The 24,088-nt window shown below is 41.6% G+C and overlaps 1 protein-coding gene across 3 annotated transcripts in view; it reads left to right on the top strand.

The window, feature by feature from the left end:
• Positions 1-2,973: 2,973 nt before the first annotated feature.
• The window catches only part of sash1a (SAM and SH3 domain containing 1a), a 174,480-nt gene continuing 153,365 nt past the window's right edge, over positions 2,974-24,088 (top strand). For 2 of the 3 annotated variants that reach the window (XM_085383034.1, XM_085383035.1), the window contains exon 1: positions 2,983-4,470. In XM_085383034.1, the coding sequence (XP_085239160.1) occupies positions 3,970-4,470 (501 nt within the window). In that variant the 5' untranslated portion in view covers positions 2,983-3,969. Of the gene's footprint in view, positions 4,471-24,088 lie in introns of all 3 variants that reach the window. The other variant, XM_085383033.1, reaches the window with a different exon arrangement.

Below are 24,088 nucleotides of genomic sequence, written 5' to 3'. Positions count from 1 at the left end.
TAATTGTGTCCCAGGAGAGCAAACATTGAACACAATTTATACACATTCTCTCTTAAAACCATCCACAGTTCTAATATGTGTGTGTGTGTGTGTATATATATATATATATATGGTACCAAATATTACATTTATGTTGGTAATTAGAAAGCCAGATCTGACGTGTCCCCTAAAGAATCGTCGTCAACCGACTCGCAAAGACATTTCTGGGTGTTTTGCGTTTTAATTTTAATTACAGATTTTTCATTTAGCACTGATTTAAACTTGTGAAAATGGATGGTAAAGCCGAGCTCTAAAAGCTGAAGTGAATAACTTCGAAAAGGAAAATCTGTGCAGCAACACGGGTCAGAGATAGCTGACATGCTTACCTAAATCTACTGCAGGACCGCATTCAATTCGAAGCATGAACTCAAATTTATGAATTTGTTTTTCCATCTCGGCTGTGTCAATACCAAAGTACTCTACATATCTATCAGGGACTGACAGATAGCCACACCAACACAGAAAGCCTCGATCTAGATCTAGAACCCACCATCCATGACCTTCATGGTGCTTTTGCATTTAGGTGGACAGAAGCCATTCTCTGCTTCAAAGGATTTTAAAATTGAGGTCTTCAAAGGTGCAACGTAGATGTCTGAGGCCCAAAGAGACCCTAAAATTTCATCCAGCAGAAATCCCTACTTTCTAATACCCACGTCTTCCCTGTCAGAGTGAAACATGAGCCCACCGCTATTAGCATAGAGAAAGCTTGGCTGTCTCCAGAGCTGCTATTGTCTGTCTGACTGTGACTATCTCCTCTCATCTACCTGCTGGAACTCTTCGTCCCTCCACTTGCTGCAGTCACACGCTTTCACTCAACGCAGTCAAACTGGCCTCATATACATATTCACCAGGAGCGATGTTAACGTGCGCTCTCATTGCCACAGAGTCACATTTGCCAGTGGTAATGCTTCTATATTTCAGATTTTATTAAGACACTGAGGTGTTATTGATGTGGCAGCTGCTCTCTGGCTCCAGGGCAGTACTGCTACACTCAGTAAGAAGAGTGCTTCTGTTGCCTAAAACGGACACGCACTGCCTTTTTATGTATCTACTACACATTATGTAATACAATACTGTATCACATATGACGATGCACTTAACACAATTAAAGAAAGTCTTCAAGCAGTTTATAAAATCTCTAAATGAGTTCTACAACACTCTGTAGTAGATCAGAATTTCAGAATTTCCCAGAGGAACCCACCCGAGGGATTAATAAAGTTTTATCTTATCTTATCTTATCATTTCTACTTATTAGTTGAACCAGTAAGAATGGATCATTTTTTATGTTGCAGTCTGGCAAACCATAATCTATAGAATAATCTTGAGAAAATAACACCAAGTCCCAGTCATTAAATAGCATCCTCTCACGAATGACCACCACATTCCTGAGTGCGTGTACGTGAACGTCATCGTTATTCCTGTGTTTTTCCATGCAGCTTACAGAACGCTCGTGCAAAGGCGCCCTCCCTTGCCTGTGTCGAAGCCCCTCTGGTCACTTACCATCGCGCAGGGCAGCAGAGTGGAAACACAGCAATCCTGGCACTGCCAATACGCACTCTGAGTTCATTCACCGTAGAGCGCACCAGTCTCCCTGTTCCATCTGTCACTCTTCTCTCGTAATCCTCTGCTCCGGTAAGCGATCGTACTGGAGCAGGAGACGCATCTTTGCTCAAAACATTGTGAGCACTTGGAAAAAAAAACACTGCAATAGGTTTGTGTTTATAGTGACTGAAAGGGTAATACCAGTATTTATCAAGCTTGTGGCAGTCATGAGTTCTCCAAAGCCTGCAGACAGTCTCTTTAAACTGAGACATTAGAGGCGATTTTCTTGTCTACCCTCTGGTATTTTAACAGTTTCTTTTTATTGTGTTTATTATTTCTATATGATCATGAGTGTGCATTGTTATGAGTCCAATTTAGCTTTATCTTATTTACTTTTACCAGTGGTGCTTGTCTTTGTGGTGAAGTCGAGCATTTTAACACTGGTGTCTGACTTTCTTGCTTTTCTGGAAACCTCAGATGGCCATTGTAGCCCTGTAGTGTGCAACTTGATTTAGTAGTATTTGTATATTGAACATTCACCATACATGATAATGTCACTATGCTGTGTGCAGGCTAAATATAAACTCCAATTTATCATATCATGCTGTTCTCATTTGGGGTTTTATTGCTCACAGCAGCTAAACCCCTTTTTATATGGTTTATTTATTTATTTGCAAAGTATAGGGGGACAATAGAGCATTCTGAAGTAATTACACTGACAGCAACAGACATGTAAATCAGACGAGATGCTAACCCACTCAAGTCTGATTGGACTGGAAACATCTCCCCTTGCTTACATCTCTGACATTCTGACATGCATTTGGCAGATTTGTGATGCAGCTTCCCCAAAAACAATGCTTTTCTCACTCCTCCCTGACTCGTGTACTTGTTCTCTCGCACTGCCATATGTCATAATAGGCTGAGGCAAATCACTTCCAGCTTAGAGCAGATATAGTGATTGTATCAAAATGACCCCTAACAAGCTGTCAGCTCACATTTCATAAAGCATGCATCAGCACTGGGCAGCCTGGCATCCGTTTGGACAGTCCAGACAGGTCCTACTCAAGCCGTGTTATTTCTCTTAGTTGTCTGCCTCTCCGTGTTTCCCTGACAGTTTGACTTGTTGTCTCATACTAAATGATCGAGTGGTTTAGCAGTTTGATAGGGACTCAAGTGCAGTGTTGGACAGTCAGGAGATGTCTGCTCATTTCATCATGGACAAACAAGCCTCTCCCTCTCTCTTTATTTCTCTCTTTTCTGGTTATTAAGTCGGATCCTGCTGCTGAAATCTTCAGTTCCATAGTTACCACGTAGAGGGAGCCCGTGCGTGTTGAGAAACCAAAGCGTGGAAATGCTGAATGAGTGAGAGTGTGTGTATGAGAGAGAGAGGGAGAGAGAGAGGTGGACGAAATCAAATCGTAGGGGAGTAATAATGTCAAACAAACCAGCAGCAAGATAATCCATTCGGACTGTGCGCCAGGTTTAACAGACTCTCTTTTCGTTTTGGAGCAACTTCGGACAACTCGATGGGAACCTGATGACCCGCTGACTGCTCGGAGCTGCGCGACAAGTTGCTGTTGGGGGGGTTTAAAAAGAAGGCTCACTATTTTTAAATGGGTACAGAGAAATTTCGGGGGGCGTGGACGTGAGAGGAGCAGAAGCAGCAGCAGAGCAGCATGTTGGCTCTTGGCTCCAGTTCCAGTGTGGTGATGTGCCGCCTGGAAGAAGAAGAAGTGGTCTGCGCGTAGACGGAGCGGTTGGACGCGGAGCCCTGTGATTGTCAGGCGTCGGCTGCGGACTTTCTGTCATTTTGAAGATCTTTTGGTATTATTTGGATTTCGCTTGCTGCCGTTTTGGCGACAGAAAAGGACTTAAGGGGAAGGAGCAAGAGCTGTTAAAGGCTGCCCCGCGTAAGGAATGAAATCTGGCCACGCTACTGCTTCAATGACAGTTTCTTTTTTAAATATATTTGTTTAATGGAAACGTAATTATTGGTTAAGTGGCTGCACATAGTAAGTCACCGTGGGCTGGTAAAATCGATGATCAAGTAACGTGGCTTGAAAGCTGCCCTCAAGTAATCCCCAAGGGTTCTTCATTTGTAGTCTAAATACTGACAGGTGTTTGTCATTCAGACCGTGTCAGAAAAAGTGTTTTATTCAGTCGTTTTTTTCAGGATTTCATCCACATCCGACTTGGTTATGGTAACCAGACCTTTGGAATGGCTCGTGCACAATTATTTTGATCCAGTTATTTGCGCCTCTCACGCTCAAAGGAAACACGCGTTATATTTGACCACCTTACAATGCGTTTGAAACGCGGAATGGGAAAGCAACGATCACTTTAGCGTCTTCTTGCTCTTGAGTTGTAGCCGATTTGGCAACAGGCAAAATGACAAGCAACGGACCTGTCATCGTCTACGAGTGGCTGAAGACCCTCCAGCTTTCCCAGTATGTCGAGTCCTTTGTGGATAATGGATATGACGACCTCGAGGTTTGCAAACAAATAGGAGACCCCGACCTGGATGCCATCGGCGTCTATATCCCTCATCACAGGCAGAGGATTCACGATGCTGTGCGGAGGCTGAAGGAGGAAGCCAAAGAGACAGCCAGTGGACTGTATTTCACCCTTGAACCCATGCCACCCGCGGCCGAAATTTATAGCGGGCACCTGGTGGAGTGCGAGTCTAAACTGCGGGGATCCAAGTCTTGGACCGAGCCCATCAGTGACCGGGTTGGGCGAAACGGCGGGTACATTGGGGCGCAGAGGAACCTGACCCTGGGCAACAGGAGGGAGCTGATGATTTACCCCAAGCTCAAGCTGAAGATCATGATCAGGGATAAACTCATCAGAGATGGCATCAACCTCGCCAAGCCGCCCTACTCTAATAAGGTAAGAGGAACGCCGGTGAACTCTGTGACCTCATCAAATCAGTTAATGAAAGCACAAGATATACAGGCAATTATGCAAACACATACTTTAAATTAACCCACTTAACAAGCAATTTAGTAGGATGACCACTAAAATGTAAGCTTTTCCGTTTTTGCGCCTAAATAAGTCTTATTGAATTTTGCTTCATTGCCATTATCAGGTGAAAAATTACAGCAGATTTAAGAAACTGTTCACAACAAGAGTCAAAGAAATCAGCCAAAGCCGAAAGAGTAAAGCTTTTTAAACTAAACATGGAATAAATCCTTTCCGAAAGGGTTGTTTTGTAGTGTGCCTGAGATGCTTGTGGCAAGGAAGGTCTGTCACATGTTCACATAATCTATCATTCGGTTGAAAGATTGCCCTCTGTCAGCTAAAAGGTGTTTATCATATTTCAGTGACGTGTTCAACGTCATCTAAAGAGCTGAGTCACAGGCAAATGTCAGTGTGATGCCTAAACATTTTCAGGACCATTGCACTTTGCAGAAGTGTGAGTACTTGCTGTCATTGTGAATGATGGGAGTGAAGTTGCTGCGGATCGATAAGAAGAGAGTAGAGCCTGAGGAGCTTTCACCCTGTCTGCAATTCCTTGTGGGGAGGAATTTACACCCTGATTATTAATCCACTCTGACCTCACCTGTCCCCCGACTTGCTTCGACATTCAGTGTGGGTGGATCAGCCAGACCCATGGGGCTCAGGCCTAGCTCTTTGCCTTGATGAATTGGCAGCGGGCTGTCGATTGCAGGTGCAGTAAATGAAGAGAGCCCAGCTGGGTAGGCTATTGCTGTCCGGTGAGGAGCCAGACTGAGAGGGCCTCTTATTTTCACAGCACTGATAGTGACCTTTCTTCAGAAGTGTTTGAATCATATGCCTTACCAGCTGAGAGGCCTCCACTGAATTACTGCTGTTTTCATAGAGCAGGGCTTTTTTGAGAGGAGCCACTGAAAAGGAGCAGGTCATGTGATCTGTATTCTTTTTCTGTCTAAGGCTCTGAACAGCTAAGAACTGACCTGACACTGCACAGGCATCTTTAGAGGTCTGTTCCGTCGTAACATCAGGCTTGTTAACTTGTCAGCAGAACAGGCAAATCAGATGCTCGCTGCTGAACTATTACAACTGAATTATTTATCTTTGTGGTCGCCAGGGACTTCCACACTTGATTTAGCCACTTTTGAGCCTGTTGATTAAGTATTTTGAGATGTTGAGTGAGCCTGAAGAATTAAGGCAGAAACAAGTGCAATGAGTTTGCTCTGAAAATGTGTGGATTTGTAGTAAGTCTTCATGCTTCTAAGGGCCTCTGTATTTCTAAAAATCCTGGTCATGGCTTGCAAATTTATTTGAGGGTGTGTTCCCAATAACGTTTTTTATTATCTAGTTCCAGTCAGACTGAAAATAATCCTGAAGCTACAGAGTTGTGAAAATGTTGATGACTATTTCTGGCTTAACACATGCGTCTACCGTTTATTTTGTAGGATCTAAACTTTGGTATCATGCTTGGTATTCAGTATTTGCTCGCTCCCAAATTGGCTTTTTGAAATTGACAACAGTTTTGTATTTTGCATGCTTTGTAAGCTCATTTTGTCCGTTTAACCATTTTGGCTAACTGCGAATCCCACAGAGATTTGGGATTTGTGAGGGATTAACTGTCAGACTCGGCCTGAAACAAAGTGTCGATTCCAGAGGGTTAAACTATCTTTCCATTTGAAGGCTGTATTTATTTAGAGCCGGAGCTCTGGCATTGAAGCTTTTGAGGGGAATGGGCAGGTCAAGGTCTTTCTGCTTCCCTCACTCTTTCTGTGTGTGCGCGTGTCTATGTGCATATGTGTAGCCCTGCAGTTTCGAGTTGGCTCCAGCACAGTTCTTTTTTTCTTTTTTCTTTTTTTTTTCCCTCCTCCACATGAGGAGTGAGAGGAGTGTGGGACATGGAGCTGTGACCAGCTGATAGAGTTTGACTGACTGAGCTGTGATTGGTCTGTAGATATCTCTCCTCGCCCTGCCCTTGAGATGAGATGTCATCCCCAGTGGAGACTGAGACCAGCGATACAGACATAGGGCAATTACAGGACACACAATGTCAATCTCAAGGGATGGTCATTGTGTAGCATAACCAAGATCTCCATCCACATTTAAACCGTCCTCGGATTTTCATGAACCATGGCCCGTGGGTACTTTGCAAGCAAAACCATAGGCGATATAGGCACCGAGATTCATAAATCCTCTCTAGTGTGTGCTGAATGTTTTCGTGGGAGACAACCCATTATCAAACAATTCACTGTAAGGGCTCTGCTGGGTGTAATAAATACCCGTGATCCTTATCAAGGCCGCGGAGACCTCTTGTCTGAGAGAGAGAATATTATTTCTTATGATGTAAACAAACACTTGTGCCGTCGGTTGCACATTTCTCGATTTCTCATCGGGGAACAAAGCAAGCGGCGAAGATGCTGCCGCCAGTTTTCTGGTTGTTGAATGCACAGCAGTTATGGAGTTAATGTTCATTGTTTTGGTTGAAAGATTGTGAGACGTTGATGGAATAATACAGATTATCATTTCTGATGATCTGACTTGTACGTGTTTAATTGCTGCTTTGTTTTGCTTCCAGTAAGGGGCGCAGCACATGTGGACAGGATACAGGCAGCTGACATGCTTACATCCATACAGCTGTAATACCAAAACGGGGGGAGGTGTGTGTGTGTGTGTGTGTGTGTGTGTGTGTGTGTGTGTGTGTGTGTGTGTGTGTGTGTGTGTGGGTGGGGGGGGGGGGGGGGGGGTGCATTGATGTACAACTACAGTATTTGAGGACATTTGAAGATTTTGTTTACCTGTTCTTTTTCCTTTTTGCACAAGAAAAATAATTGCAGTAAGCAAATACAGTATTTACCTAAATTTCCCCCATTGTGTCCAGTTGCTCTATTTTCTAATCCAGTTCTTTTAACATAATTTCTTAAATTTCTCAACCATACTGGATATTTCGTGTTGAAGCGTATGGCGCCTTTTCAGCAAGAAAATTTTTCAATATTGATGTACCGGCCGCTCGGTGCCAAGTTATGAAGATGTGTTCTCATGCTGATCTCATCCAGAGGCTGCTGCTTTCAGCATCAGCAGACATAGTCAGTCATAATAGCGCCTCTTTGTTAGCGCTGTGTGTCAGGAGGAAGCAGAAGCTAAACACTGGGAGATTCTCCATTGTTTGTATGGAAGCTGATGGAGCCACATGTCCTTTCACTACTGGTCTGTTTTGCATTCCCAATTTCCGTCCATTGAAACAAACTGCGGAGGCAAGTGTCCAGCATTGTGCTGATGGGTGGATGATTTTAAAAAATACAAAAAAAACCTTGGTATCATTCAGAGAAAGATAGTTGTAAATAGATGGGCACATTGTTTTTGAATTCTGGTGAAGGCTTGGTGGGCGTTTTTTGGTCAGGAACGGGCTGACAAGTTGTGGGGGAAAGTTAGCTCTGTCTGACCCCACAGAACAGCTGATCACATGTAGCGGGTGCCACAAGTGACAGGCCTGCAGCCTAACTGGCCTTAAGAATGTAAGAGAGGCAGCAGGCCATTAGAGGTGTGGGGTGGTGCTAAAGAAAAAAGAGAGATGGCCTTTAAGAGGAAGTTCATCTTACATGACAAACACTCACCTCACTTCCTGTTTCTGTACTCTTATCTCTGTTATTATCCCAACACTCTCACACAGCAGGAAATTTGAGTTCTGTTTAAGGTGACTGCCTGTTGGCCCGCTGTGGCCGTTGATGGCCCTCGGGCTTCACTGGAAAGGTGCCAAGATCTGGTGGGAAAAAAAAACTAAAACAATTTTAATGAATCATCAGCGCTGTCAGATCATATACATTTACCGGCCAACTGCCAAATGCGGTTAAGACACAGAATTTGGCTTGCATAAAGAAAAGAAAAAAAAAAAAACTGGCACAGATTTCCAGTTAAGCTCCCATGCTATGTAGCTGCTACTCTATCCCATAATGAAAAATATGTGCAAGGAAAACTATTAATTTGACATTTTTCCCAAATGAGGACCCTTTTCATCACACAAGTGAATGCTTTTGTAGTTTTTGTTTTTTTCCCTGCGGAATACTTTCAATCTTTGTTCATCAGGCTAAGACAGGCTTTTTCCCGCAATGAAGGCGAAAGCCTCGGGTTTGTCTGTGTTCTGCTGAAAGCACTGTTTGCTCAGTTCTTATTAAAAGCTCCTTAAAGGCATAATCAACCAAGGACTCATAAAGGGGAAGTCATAAAGAAGTCAAGGACCCACTCTATTGTCCTGAGAGGACAGAGAAAGTTAATTAGCAGAGTGAGTTCCTCTTAACATTATATAGCGTGTCAGGGTTATATGATTGCTCACATTCCCAGCAGAGTGAAAAGGACTTATATGCACTCCTATAGTTGCTCCTTTTGTAAACAACTCATGTTTGGAGACCTCTATAAGAGTCTATGTAAAGCTTAAACTGAACGCATCACTTTCAGTTCCTCTTCAAATCAGTTTGATAAGCAGATTGATGGCCATCACACAGACCTTTTCACCTCACAGTGTGTGCCCTGCTGGATCAAAACACAAAGCTGTCATGTTGATCTCGTCTAGACGATAAAACAGGCTGCACACCTCGAGTCTTCTTCTGGATCTTGCAGTCGAGTAGTCTTCTTTTTTCCTCATCTTGTATTTTAGACGGCCTATTGATTCAAGCTCATGTGATCATCTTCCCATTTGTAAAAACTGCTGTGTGCAATAACTCATGAGAAATTTAGCACATCGTACGGTCTTGCTCTGCCATTCAGCCAAAAGCAATACCTGCAAAAGCAGTTCAGTCCAGTATTTTGAGAAACGTTATCACTGCAAAGAGATATCCGTTCGCTGGATGGGTTTCACCTTTTTGTACTGTGAGTCAGAGAGCTTCTGTCTGTCCCTCTGTCAGAAATGCTGAACCACCCATCTCCTGGGAGCATGAGCAAATGTGGGAAAGCAGAATTTACACTATATATGCAGCTGGCAGTCTCATTTTAGCAGGAAGGAGCGAGAAGAGCTTGTTCCTACTGTGCCGTTTCTCACATGATCAGCTAAATTTTAAGCCACTTTTTTCCCTCTCTCTCCAGCTACATGAACTTGATGTAAGCTTGAGACTTACAATTCAACAGAAACACACTGAACATTCTCCAATTAACAGGAGTCGTCATCAATGATAATCTCAACATTTAGACCTTCAGTTGGTGTTGAAGGATTGGATTTCTGTCCTCTGCTTTAAGGCCCTCCTCTTCAGTCTTCTGAGATGTGTTGTATTTAAGTAACATGTGGAGATGTGCAGTATATATGTATCACTTAAAGTTATGCAGTCATGGTAACAGCTTTAAATAAAGCAGGCCTCGCTGCCATCAGGGCCATTTCATTTTCCACAGTGTGCTGGGGAACGGGTCCTGATGACACACATTCATGACAGATGCATTATCGGAGCTATTCTGGTCCAAGGTTCAGCTTCCCAACAGCATGTCCAGATGACATGCATACTATGTTACCTGCATCGGGAAAAGATTGCCAGCTGCATTATAAATACTAAAGTATGTTTGGCTTCTTTTTAGACTCCACTTTCTACCTTTTAGTTTGCACGTTTGCAAACTTACTGATTTCGTATACTTAATTTTTGCTTTTAGCGTCAATAAAAGTCTTACTGCTTGAGTCTAATGGGAGTGTTAAAACTGCATTTTTAGCTGTACTGCAGAAACCTCATTAATAGTGACTGTTTAAGCCAGGTGGGAGAAAGAGACTTTATTTACATGCAAAGTTTGACTTGGGGATTAAAAGAAAATGTCTTAGCACTTTTGGATCCAAGCCTTTAAAGCTTCCATATAATTTATGGTTTTGTGCACATAAGGCAGATTCATTGTCAGCCACAGCAAACAGAAACTACATGCTCGGTTACTACTGTAACACATTTCTTCTCCACGTCTTTCTCGGTGCTGTGCAAATGCAAAATGCACTAACAGCTTCTTGCTTGCATCCAAAACGTGTGCAGAAGCATAAAGGAAATCCTAACGTAAGAGCACCCTGTTGTGTTTGCAGTATATGTGCACAATAAATGACCCCGTAGTCCTGACAATGAAGATATCAAGCCCCCCCCATCTCCCCAACAGGATGGCATGACAAGAGAGCAGGCCGGAGCATCTGTCTGTGTCAGGATCCAGATTGCACTCGCTTGCAAATCAACATGAGCGCACATGTTTTCTATCCCTCTACATCTCTATTTTCCACACACTCATTACTACAATCAAAGTGGTTGCCTCACAAGGGGTGAATTTTCTTATAAAAAGTGACAAATTTTACTAGAAATGCACAACCACACTGTTGGATATTAAGTGCAATCTAGGGCTGTCACTCATCTCAAGTACTGATTTTTACTGTAATGTCCTAGGTGGTCGTGTGTGACCTATAGTCCTTGGAAAAAGAGCTAATTATCCAGGACTCCCACACAACTACGAACCAGAAGATCACACACTAAAAGAGCTGTGTTAAAAAGTTACTATGGAGACTAACAGAATGATATTTAAACATTAAACCAGATGTTTCATCCTGTAATCTCTGTAATACATTGCCAGGAATGGCAGGTTTAAATGGCAAACACAGAGGTTGGGATTATCACAGTAATGCAATAATTCTATCTGCAAAACGAGCGCTCCATATATTTAAATGTTGCTCAAGCTTTTGGTTAAGCTGCTTTCTCGTAACACTGGTGTTTCTGAAAGTTAAAATTCATAAAGCTGAAGGGGGGCAGTTCAGCAATGAATAAGCTACAGTTTGGTAAATCTGTATTTTATCAACTGGTTCCTAGAAGTTAAATCTAATGGAGAATTATGATAGGAGTCCCAGTAATGACTATTTTTAAAGTTTGCCACTGCAGTAGCTTGCTTTGCCCAATCAGCAGTCCGTAATCCAAACATCACATTTAAAATTCCAAAAAGCTGCAAATCCTTTCTTTAGAGAAACTGAACATAGAAAAATGGATTTTAGATAAATGGATAACTGCCAGCTAATGATTCATATCACATGTGCTTATTATTTTCAGTTCATGGCTTAGTCATTTTCATCAAATAGTGAATCCCGACCTCTTTCAGCAGTGATTTCAGATGTTGACTGTTTCAGTTTTAGAAAGGAGTTAAATCAATCTGTTGATAAAACTGTCAGTTTTTAATCAATTTATTTGCAGTTTTTTTTTTTTTTAAATTGGCTCATCAAATTCAAATAGCAGTTTTCAACTAACCTTTATCAGTGCTGATAATCTGGATGGGTGTGCATATGAGCTGCAACAGTGGGGGGGGGGGGGGGAAGAGACTTGGACATGAAATTTCTTTTCATGAGCCCTGCTCTGCTCCTTTAGAACATGTGACATAGGGCAACACGACTACAATGTTCTAACTGGATAAAATAATCCTCTTTCCTATGAAGAAGAAGCTGTTAAGGATGAACAATGACTGTATTCCTTGCTAAGCACGTGGCTCAGACGTGCATCATAAATCAGAATGATGAAGGTTGAGAAATGTGGTATCTTACTAATGTTAACTGCATCTTAGTGGGTGGATTTCCTTAAGTAGGGTGCAGTTTTGGGTGGGTTAAAGCCCTACTACCTGCAACAGAGCTTAATTGTCTCACATGTAGCTACAGCTTGGCTCATGTCAGCCCATATTATCTTGGACTGTGTTTAAAGGATGTAATGCAGGGGTGTAGAGAGACAAGTAAGGCATGATAGCAGTGACTGTGAGTGTTAGAGAGACAGACAGGAGTGTGTATAATTACCTTGTCTGAAGCTGCTGCCAGCTAGGTGTATGGAACGCAGCGCAACCAACCCTCAGTCACCCTCCCCTCACCCCTCTACCTCTAATTGGTCCATTTCCAAGGCATGAGGGCAGGGCTGTGCTGAAAGCTTTGATCACGGAGACCACACCAGTGTAGATACGTCCCTACCTGAGTGCTTTTGTAGTGGCTGTGCCTGGCAGGGGATTAAGCCATTCTGAACCCACTGAGTGTCTGTCTGCCTGTCTTGCTCTGGCTTCCCTGCGGCTTTACATACCTGAATCTGAACTCTAATTACCTGGCATTTTACTACATTCCTACATTCCTCAAATACACCCACGCAAGGACACTCAAATGCGTACTGTGTATTGTAGCTCTTGTTTTAACACCCCCCCCCCTATGTACCTATGAAAAAAATTTCATAGGTACACTCTAGTCTTGTGTGCTTTGCTGCTTTTGATATTGAAAGCACTTGTGGCTTTTACAGCACATTCTGAAACGAATGAGTCTGGCTTTTGTGTAATTGTTCTTTTTCTTTGCCTATATAAACAGAGCTCAGTTTCCGAGAAATTGTCCTATGCATGTGTTGTTTCTTACAGGAGACTAAACAACAAAGCATTCTGATGTGTAGAAAACTAACATATACAATTAATATGCCATTAATTAGTGCATGAAGCAACATTTTCTTTGCTGTTTAATTAATTTTCATTGAGCGAAGGTTAAGCTGACTCTAGCAGTTCTGCCCAAATGGGATGCTGCCAACTAGTCAAACTCATTAGTACGTCAATCCAGACATGCTCGGTAAGGAAGAGTTCATCACACTAATTGTTGGTTTTTGACCTCCGTGTGCGTTAGAGTTAATAGTTCTATTCATTAAGTGTCAATCACTTGCATGGAAAGAAGACATTCCACTGTAGCGTCTTACAGGCAGTTTACACTCACCATTGTTGTCCTTGTGCACGTTGCACATGCCAGAAGTTACGTCATCACTGTTGGCGCATGGTGCTGTTTCAGCTTGTTGCACACTTTTCAGCTTTTGTATTCTGCAGCAAGACTGGAGGCACGAGTCTGCCATTAGGTCAGTTTGTATAAGGAGTACAGGGGTTTTTGGATTGCAAAAAGAGACTGATAGAACAGTCGTGGTCAGACGTCATCCATTGGTTTCTGATGTTTCGTTCTGGAGCCTCAGCATTTTCACTGTCACCATCTTGGTTTAGAAAAATAAAACCAAAACTGTAACAAGGAGGGGCAGGTCTGACTGTAAAACTTGGTGGTTTCAGAAATGAGGATTGCTCATTGGCTAACAACTTCTGACTGGCAAGTCATTAGCCAATGAGCAAGATTTACAAGCTATAATTCAATAGACTCAAAAATGAGTGCCTGAGTGCATCGCCAGAAAAGTGTTTAGAGGTCCAGTCAGAAAAGAAGTTTCTCAGACTTCAAAAGGATCTGAAGTTTTTTGGCACTTGGTGGCCTTCTGTCACAGGGCGAGAGGCGGGGTACGACCTGGACAGGTCGCCAGTCTATCTCAGGGCTAACACAGAGACAGACAATGATTCGCACTTTACATGCTTTGCAAGATGTTGCATTTTAAGTTTCTGCAAAGAGAAATGTGCAGATTCAATCCTGTCATTTTAATCTTGCACCAAAAGAGGGTTAACTCTACACGTAGGTATTTATTGTGCGTGAAAAGTATTTTTGTGAAATGGCTTAACATTCTGGTTTTTCCTTAACCTTATCAGAGTAAATCATGTTCCCAAGGAATATTTTTCTCTCATTTTGATGCTGCTGATGATGCCTTTTTGCCTGACGTGCACTCTAATGGGAGCTTCATGTGCTGTGGGTCAACAGCATAACCACAGTTTTCTTGTTAGCAGCTCTTTTAAAGAAGGCTTTGCCAAACCAACCACTGTTTACTTTAATAGCCCTTCAGAATTCTTTCCAAAAAAGAACCATGCCTCAGTGTTCACCGATCCTGCTGTATTTTAGGTGAGTTAATGGGGTTGACATTCAGAGGTTGGTCCCATCATCTGAAGAGCTAAGAACATTCTAACCTCAGCTTAACTCTGTAAAAGGTAAACGTGGTCTTAAGTCTTCTATGAACAAAGTTAGGAGAAAACTTGCCTTAACTTGATTTAGCTTCATTTTTAAATGCATCCATCTGAAACCATGTCTTTATTGCAGCTGACCTGATGTGGCTGCTACTGAAAGGCAAAAGCTTGTGTAACCAGTCAGCTTTCTGATAGTCAGCTTTGTTTTAAAGAGGATTAGACTCGTTTTTTTTCCCAACACGGAGGACTTTGAAGAAATATTACAACACAGAAGCTTGTGGAGAGCATTTGAATAATGGAGTTTTATAGCAAGAAAAGTACAGACTAATGAGAAGGAGAGCCAAAGACGGGATGGATATGAATATTTCCAGATTCCTCTCACGACACTGACCCCTGTGTGGTAACAGCAGACTGATAATGTGCCCCGAACGGGCAGCAATCACAGCGGCATGAGAAACGGTCATCAATCTGGTATCTTACCTCTTTGCTGTGAATCAGTGCTGATGTCATACACAAAAGCCAAACAATAAACAGGCCAACTGACAAGTCCTCATCCAAACCTAAGTGCTGGGGTCATGCATCGCACGTTTTCTCTGCTCCGCCAAACATCCTCACCCAGTTTCACTTCATTCTCACTTTCTTTCAGACAGTGCAGACAGGCTGAAATACAAATAGACAGACTGGCAGATCTGTCAAACCAAAAGAGAGGAAGAGATAAAGACAGACAGTTGGTCTGACAGGCGGACAAACCGGCACTTTTAGACCGACAGAAAAACTGGAATATACAGAGAGACAAGCTTGATTGACAGGGAGCTAAAATATGTGATGGGCATCTTGAGTCATTAAGAGTATTCTCTCATTTGAGACTTTTTAATGGAACCCCACTGCTCTCCTACCCATGCATATAACAAATTATATTTACAAGAAACTGTATTCATCAGCATTTGCAGCTTTGAGTATGAGGCAGTTACACTGATTTCATACAAAAATGAGTGCTGAAGTTAGAATTTATGGTGAATGAGGGAAGTGTTTATCTATCAGAGAACAAAGTTATTAGTGTGGAAACGGCATGTTTTACATAATTTTGTCACCTGATTTAAAAAAAACATTTTCAGATGGGGAAATGTAGCACCGTTACCCCCCCCCCCACCCCCACCCCCACCCCCACCCCCTTTGGGACCATACACCTACTCTCCCTCAGATTTTCATATGGTAGTAATTGTGAGCCTGTAGGAAATGTATGCTTTGGATTACATCGCAGCATGGGAACATTTTGTTTTGATCGGTTCTCAGGCGAACGGTATTGTGATGTCAGTGTTATGGTCACTTAGCTTTGTCCGCGGCCTAGAGAAGAAACTGCCCCCCCCCCCCCCCACTTATGAGAACACACTGCCAGTTCAGAACAATGGACTTCAAGATTGGGGTTTATTCTCCCAGCAGCCTCTGCATCTCTAATCCCTGTCCACTCCATTTATGAGACTGCTAAATGCGAGTCCACCCACCTACCCCTCAAGTGCTCCTGACCCTCCCTCCCCTAAAACGAGCGATGCCACAACTTCACCTGGTTTTGGTAAAACTTAGGAACAAAACCTGCAGGAATTTTAAGTGTCAGCTACTTACTAGGAACTTCTGTCCTTCAGATCTTTATGTGAAACAGGTACATTATAAGATTAGATTACATTGCTAATACTTCCCAGAACATGACAAAAAGCCTTTACTGATTCCAGTGGCAGTCACTCTTTGGCTTGTTTGGAAGGAAGACTACAATGCTGCACTGGAAGTTTAGGGTAGGGATTATGTGTGGAGGCTGCCTTCATTGTCATGCAGGAATCCCACAGCCTAAGTTTATATCAATTGTTATGTAAAGCGGCCATTGAAATTGTATAATCTGCTTTCAATCGAGTTTCTGATTTGGACATTATGTTGAAATGATACAGAGAAAAGTTAAAGGAAGACATGTGAAAGTATGTTACCATTTTCCCCCATCCTTTGAGTACAATGCACTTGCACACAAACTACCCCTTCCTTTCTTTTCCATCATCAGATGTATACTTCTGTAGAAGAAGCCATTCTTGTCCCGCCCCCACAACAGATAAATGCAGGGCAGTCTTAAACATGTTTGTCTAGAAATCAAAGCCACTTTTCACTTCCATGATCATTACCCTGCAAAATCACAACAGAGTGCACAAAGATCAAGCATTCTTGTTGATTACGACGAGGCGTCTCCTGTAATTCTAATCAGGATATTGATGATGAGCCCTCTTCACTTAGGAGGCTTGAAGAGGGTTTTGTCTTGAAATGGCATTATGTCTTCAGAGGCTCAGACTCGGATGCATTCTGCACACTGCAGTCACGCTAGCAATGTTTTTATACCTCAAGGGAGAACATTTAAAAACTGTTCTGTACTGATTTTAGTAACTTTACTAGAAATTCTGATTGATTTTGTTGTCTTTTTCTTGATTAAGTTCTGTAATGACTACTTCTGTAGACAGAATAATAGTAATTAATATTCAATTCAATTCCATTTTAGTTAAATAGCACCAATTCACACCAATTTCTCATCTCTAGGTGCTTTTATATTGTAAGGTAAAGATCTTACAACATCATAAAGAAACCTCAACACAATCCCCTCTGAACAAACCTCCTGCAAAACCAGGCACAGGGAGGGGCAGCCAGCAGAGAGAACTGGAGTTTAATAATTGGTAATGATTAAATACAGTACAAGTCTAAACAGAGTGAAAAGACACTGTATATTAAGAAAAGGAAATATAGTAATGTCATATATGAAATACTGATAATTTGTATAATTGCATTTCATGTTTTCCTAATGCAAAATTTTCTCATTAGGAAACAAACACTGCAGTTAGAAATTGGCACATAAGACTAATGGCTATTTCGATGCTCTGGCTTTTTATGACTGTCTCTGTTAGACATTTAAAACACTGCTGACCCAGTTTTAGTCTGAGAACTCCTGGTTTGTATTTCAGTCCAGATGGGCAAAAGCAGAGTCTTTGGAAACGGAGAAAAAGAGACACCTTATTTCAGACACAGACTCCCACATTCACCTCCTGACTGGGCCTCTTAGGTCACCGTGTGCTGTTCCCTTATTCATCATGCCCTTATCACATGGCCCTTTTTCGGGAATTAAACAAAGACATCAGTACCAGTGGTTAATTCAACATGGATAATGAATTACAGGTGTTTCTGACCTTGCTGTCAATGCTGCACACTTTAATTTATGCATCTACTGTCTACACTGACAGGTTCTTATTACCAGTGATGTGACAATTCCCATATCAGGTGTACATACTGTATGCACTATATGGACAAAAGTACTGGGCCACCTACACGCTACACCTACAGGAGCTGCTCTACCATGTCGACACGTGCCATGAAGCTCCCAGCGCACAGTTTTCGTGCAGATGTTAATGCCAGTGGAGGTTTTTAACTGACTGTTGGTGACTTTTACGCACTCAGCAAGCCCATTCTGTAACTTTAAACCATCTACCATTTCATAGCAAGGTTGCTGTGGTTAAAGAGATTAATAATAACTAATGATTAAATGCACAGTTGTGTATGAACAAATAGTGAGTGAAAAAGGTGACTGAAGAAGAACACTAAGTGCATCGTGTTCCCACGATGCATCATTCCTGAGGTGGGAGTCGGGGCTGGATCAGGTGACCCTAACTATGATATCAAAAAGGAAACCTAATCTTAAAAGTAGAGGGGTGTTTTTCTCCCGAATCCAAACTGGAAGCTGGTTCTGCAGAATGGTGTATATGCATTTTTAGCCATGTTTGTAATATGGATGATTTCTAAAACGGTGCTAAAATACTCATCTCATCTTTCTCAAATGAAAACATGTTATTATGGACATAACCTCTTGAGAGTGAATCAGGATCCAAGACCAGTTGAGACCGGAAGATTATGGAGCCATCCACAAAGTCATAGACAATGAACAGCTCATTAATGGAATCGGAGGCTCCGCAAGACATTTTACATGAGCTATCAAGCCATCAAATGAGCCATCAGCCTCTACAATAAAAAGAACCACAAGCTTTCTTTTCAGGTTAACACAACACAACGTTAAAGAGGAAATGGCATCAGAGTACCACCAAAGTAGCTGCAATAGCGACTGCCTACTTTGGTTTATTATTACCACTCATTAAAAGATGGTAACTGGAAGCACTCGGTAGGCACAAAGCGCAAGCTATTAGACGAGACACAAAATAATCACTCAAGATAACCTCGCAGTATGTGTTAAATTTGGGTTGGTATGAGGGCTGGGCAATATGACCTCAGCATCACATTAACTGAACATTTTACATCAATTACGACTAATGAACGATTGTCATTATTATTTGGGTTCTTGCCTTCATAGTTCACTGACGAGGTCTGAAAGAGGTTTGTACTTTTAATATTCTGGCGTCATTCTAGGTAATGCGATTGTGCTCCAAGTGTTGAAACAGAATGGTTGGTTGTATTACCTTTGGTTGCTGAAACTGTTTTTCTTCAGTTTTTACATGTGACTTCCTTTTTAGTTAATGTCCTCTTTACAAAATGTGTGCAAATGATGGACATGGATGGGGCAGTCACGTTACAACTCAAGCAGTAGTACGTTTTTAAGGGGACAGTACATGAACACGTACTGGGAGAGAAGTATTACCAGAGTGAAAAACCACAAAAAAGTAACAACATGGTAAGACTCTGTGGACTTAAAGGTTCTGAATGTCAGTTTTGGAAATTGGCTTAGTTCTTGTTAATATGTACAATATAATCAGTTCATGTAGAGCTTTAGATTCAGATTACATAGTTTGTATAAAGGCTTTATGTCTTTGTATTTAAAAATAACTTAATAAAAGGTTCATTTTCTGCAGTTTACTCTCCTTTATTGCTGCAATTTTCCCTAAATCTTAAATTCATTACTTCCATTCAACCAAAAGATCATTCTAAATAACGAATTAGAAAACATTTTTACTTATTAGTGTTCCCCTCAAATATTCAGCAGCCTTCTTTTTCCAGCTTCACAAATACACAAGGTCGCCCCGATTTTTGTCAGCCCCTCCAATCAGAGGAAGCAGCATTTTTATTTATTTCTTTCTTTTTTTGATCTAGCTGTAATGGCTGTCTCATCCCTTCCATGTCATGCCTGCTGTGAAACCGATCTTTGCCATAGATACACATCATTGTGAGTGCTGCATGAGAAACTAGACATGCATCTCAGCACGGGTTAGAATCTCCCTCGTCCGCAGGGGTCTCTGAAATCAACTACTCGATATCTACGAGGCTCTGGGGTTGTCAGAGTCTGATGAGACTAATTTGGCTTGATGTTTATTTTCTCTCTGGGAGTTTGCCGGTGTGCTACAGACTGAATCGGGAGATGAATAGAAACATGTGAACTGATATCACTGCCTCTGCTAGCTGTGAGAGGATAACACTTCACAATCTGTGGGGGGGGCAACAAAATGCATATTTAGTTACATTTTTTAAAAATTGATCATTTTTCTAAATATGCAGTCTGCACAGATTCACTTTTTTGGGTCACCTTAATAGTAAAAATCGTGTTCTATATCTAGCATTTTTGTACCTATATAGTTCAGTGGCTGAGTAAAAACCATCTGAGCCAAGGACACTTCCAATGGAGTCAGCACTCTGAGTCTCCAGAGATGAGATGGAAAACTGCAGTGGATGTAAAACACAAGCAGAAGTGACAATGCTCTTTTTTTCGTGGAAGCCATGTGCTGAAGCTGTGTGTGTCTGTGCACACGCGTGCATATACAAGCGTGCATGTACAAGCACATACTCAAATGGCTCAGTTTGATTACTGCCAACCAGGATCCTTTTCCCTCGTGCACTTACACAGATGGCTGCACTGTGAACTACATTAACACTGCAATGCACCTGAACTCCACTATAGAGCATCAAAATATTGTATGCGTTTAAAGCCTCTTCATATTTGGCTGTCCCCTGTGACAACATCTCCTCTGGGTATCTCCTGTTTCTAAAAGTGAGCATGAAGCCTGGGTTATTTATGTTGACAGTCCCCACAGCCATGAGTGAAACCCCCCATTGAACCCCATTCACAGCCAGCTCATTTTGCGATGTCAAGTCTGCCATCTTTCCTCTTTTCCAAGTATTTTTTTCCAACTCTAATAGGTTACCAAGGCAACATTTAGGAACACCGCTGAGGGTTTTTGGTGCTATGTTCTCCTGTGATCGCGTGGACAATAAGCCCAGTGACAGGCGTCGCTGATATGCCTGCTACAGTAATCATAATGACCGAGATCAGGGCTTGCTACCCAGTTAGAGCTGTCAGGGTGTCATTTATTGACAGGAAGTAGGGGATTTAAGCCTGTGCTGTAATTCCCTCAACTGCTTCATTTGATTTTCATTTAGCATATCACTCCTCAGGGGTGCAAGCCAAAGCTAAAGAAGTAGGTCACTATGTGTTGAAAACTGAGTGACTGTGTGAGTATATGTGGAAGCACTGTGGCAAGCTCCTGCCCTTAAACCCCATTCTGCTAAATATCAACTCCTTGGAAGAATGCATTACTATAGATGAAGATCCTTGGCCATTCAATCCTAAAGCGTTGGACTGAGGCATGTCCTGTAGGAATAGCCTGAGTCAGCCAATCGTGGCATGCCTGCGGGCTCTCAGCTGCTAATGCGCTCCTAACTGCATGTCACGTATCCCCCTACTGAAGGTCAGAGGTTTAGTGGAATCATTCATCTGGTCTTCACAAAGGCGGAAAAGGCACTGGCAAAGAGGGAAATGTGGCTTGTGCAGGGTGACAAGTGCCGCTCAGGGGCCTGGAACATGCCAACCCCCTATTTTCCACACAAGCAGGAGGTTATTATTAATATTCCGCTTATCTAGAGAGAGGAAAAGGGTGGGTGGAAAGAAGGGCTTTTCTTTTTCTTTTTCTTTTTTTCCCACATTTCAGATCATACTTTGATTTTTTTTTTTTTACTTATTTATTCGTATGTATATTTTTGGGATGGGGGCAAAATTTTTTGGTCTGATCCCTTGATCAGGATTGAGTCACAAATGCTAAATGAATTCCATATTGTGGTGGTATTCCAGCTTTTACCAGAGTGGCTTGTTTGAGCAGTATTGGAATACTGAAATTCTCCAATAAGATTCGATGGGAATTTGCATGTGCAAATTAAAAAAAAAAAAAAAAAAAAAAAATCCAAAATGTATTGCATTTATTCCCATATGGCATGTTTTAATGCTATGAAATACTTCTGATTAGCATAAAAAGTTACACCACGACTCATTAGTCAGGAAACAGAAACTGCATTAAAAATTTTGACATATTTTTATGTCCTTGAAGAAGGATGTGCTATCTAAGTGACCGTTCAGTTTTTGCTTTCCTTTTTTCTTTTGGGTGCAAAATATGATTGAAACATATTCTCACATAGCTCGAGTAGTCTCTTTTTAATATTTTCATGTGCCTGCATGATCAGTGCTCCCATTCTGGCTTGAGTTAAGGCATAAGACTCCACTACCTCCTTTTAGCTCCACTCTGTAAATAAGAAAAACACCCATAGGCACATCATGACTTTGGTTTGAGCTGCCAAAAGCATTGTGGGTCAAGCACAAAGAAACCATGTACAACATTTAAAAAGTCAACTAGCACCGCGAATATGACCAGCTAAGTTACAAAACACAGTGCTCGATTCATTTGTAAATGTACGGATGTAGATTCATCTCAAGAGATGTTGGTTTGCAGCCGGAACATTAGTTATGCAAGTCTTTGCTTTTTGTGTTTGTGCTTTGTTTATTTCTTACACTTTTACCACGAGTTGCTTCCTCATTCTAAGTTCAGAAAGGTTACATAGGAACAGAGTGGCTTCATCTATTGTGTGTATGTCTTCTCCATGTCTGTCGTGTCTGCCTGTCTCCCCTTTTTGTCTCAGAGGAAAACTCGCTGACAGAGGCTCTTTGTTAATGGAGGGGAGAGCGAGATGAGAATAGGTCATTCAGGCAGATTAGTGCTCGCTGAAATCCTATAGGAGGGGTCATCCACACAGTGCTGCTGGAATCCACTTGTGACCTTATTCGTGAACCTATTCAAAATCCTGGCCACATCCACTTATGTCTGACACTGTTTTGTAAACAAATACTGAGCATGCTATTTTTTTTTTTTTTTCCATGTATGTCATTTTTATGCGGTTCTGGCACTGGAGCGTTGGGCAAACCTGTCTGGAAGCCGACTTTTTTTTTTCTTTCTTTCTTTAAATGTTTCACTCTTCTGTGATCTTCACTTTAAGGCGTTTCGGGTGAGCCGGGCACATTTTTCAGCATCAATGCTCAGTGTTGTCAAGTTCTTCAGACTGCCGAGGCCGACAGAAGGATTTTGTCTGGTAATGTTATTTGCCTTTAAATAAGGGTAAGAATGCGAAATGACTAGTGCTACTGTTATGAGCATTTGAGAAAAATCCCTATAGTCTATATCCACAAAAAAGATTCCTCATTTTCAGAACTTCTATTGGATTTCTTACAGCTATTACAACTTGTTAGTAAATAGAAAAAAACGTATTGCTTGATTAAACTAATAGAATTAATTGGCAAATTTTCCTGTGCAAATGCAATCAACCTGCATCGACCCGTTTAATATGCGTTCATTTATAAGGAAAATATGATTTTTATGAGAGTACAAAGCTAACCTTCACAGCTGAACTAAAGCAAGCTGATGAAAATGATTGGCTCAAGTCGTGTGATGCTTTAGAAAATTTCCACAATATGGAGACCGCCAAACGAGAAATGGTTTTGAACAAAAATGAATAAAAATTCAAGAAGCAGAGCTGACAAAAAAAATGTAATCCATCTAATATTTTAGATTATCAATCAGCAGCACAGCAAAGAGAGGAGAACCTCAAATCAACGTTTCAAGTGCTTCAGTTTTACCATGGCAACAATTACCATTGAAGATCTTCCAGATGTTTCTTTCACATTTCCCTTTTGCCAAAATTCTTTGTGTTGCCAAATATTTGTCGTTACTGTGCTTTGTTGTCTAAACTGTTTGCATGTTGTGTTGCTATACAAGTGTTAATTGTGCATTATTCGCCTCCTTCCTTCCTCTTTAAGGGATAAATGGGAGCAGGCTAAATCACTGAAGGGCAAATACAGTCTGCACTTTTGTCAAGGCAAATAAAGCTCAAGATTACTCGGGGTTGGGAGGCAACACCAAGTGAGAGAAAGCAACCAAAGAGAAAAAAAAAAGAAGCATTCACATGTTTTCTATTTGTGTTGCATTGGCAAAAGTTGCTGTTTTCCAATTTTAACATCTGTGTGCCTGAAGTCAGAGAGAACTGTGCTAAAATCACTTAAGAAAATATATAAATGCAGTAAAGGGTTATTCAAATGAGTGTTCTGGGAGAGACTTTACTCATAGCAGCTGTTTCACTTAGCTTTAGTACCTGCTTTTCTACCTTATGATACATGACAAATGTAATTTGACTGTACTTGGAGGAATTTCTCCCTCGTGGCTGCAGGTATCTGTACGCAACTCGGTAATGCATGCATTCTGCTTCCTTATCACAGTGTGACATTTCATCACTGTTCCAAAGTAGTCACCGTAAGATTTTCTACAGGTGGAATCTCTCGAGCGTTTGCTTTAATTTTGTTTGCGTGCACTGTGATGAATTAGATAAGTGTTTGTGCATGGCGAGGTAAGATTCTCTGCTCGCAAAACAGCGGGGCGCTGTATCACTTGTGGAATTGTTGCTGCATTGTGTGTTG

This window comes from Rhamphochromis longiceps, linkage group LG15 (genome assembly GCF_057381845.1).
Source record: "Rhamphochromis longiceps isolate RC_006_pf linkage group LG15, R_longiceps_female_GT1.1, whole genome shotgun sequence".
Lineage (NCBI taxonomy): Eukaryota > Metazoa > Chordata > Actinopteri > Cichliformes > Cichlidae > Rhamphochromis > Rhamphochromis longiceps.
This window is presented reverse-complemented; position numbering and strand designations above follow the sequence as displayed.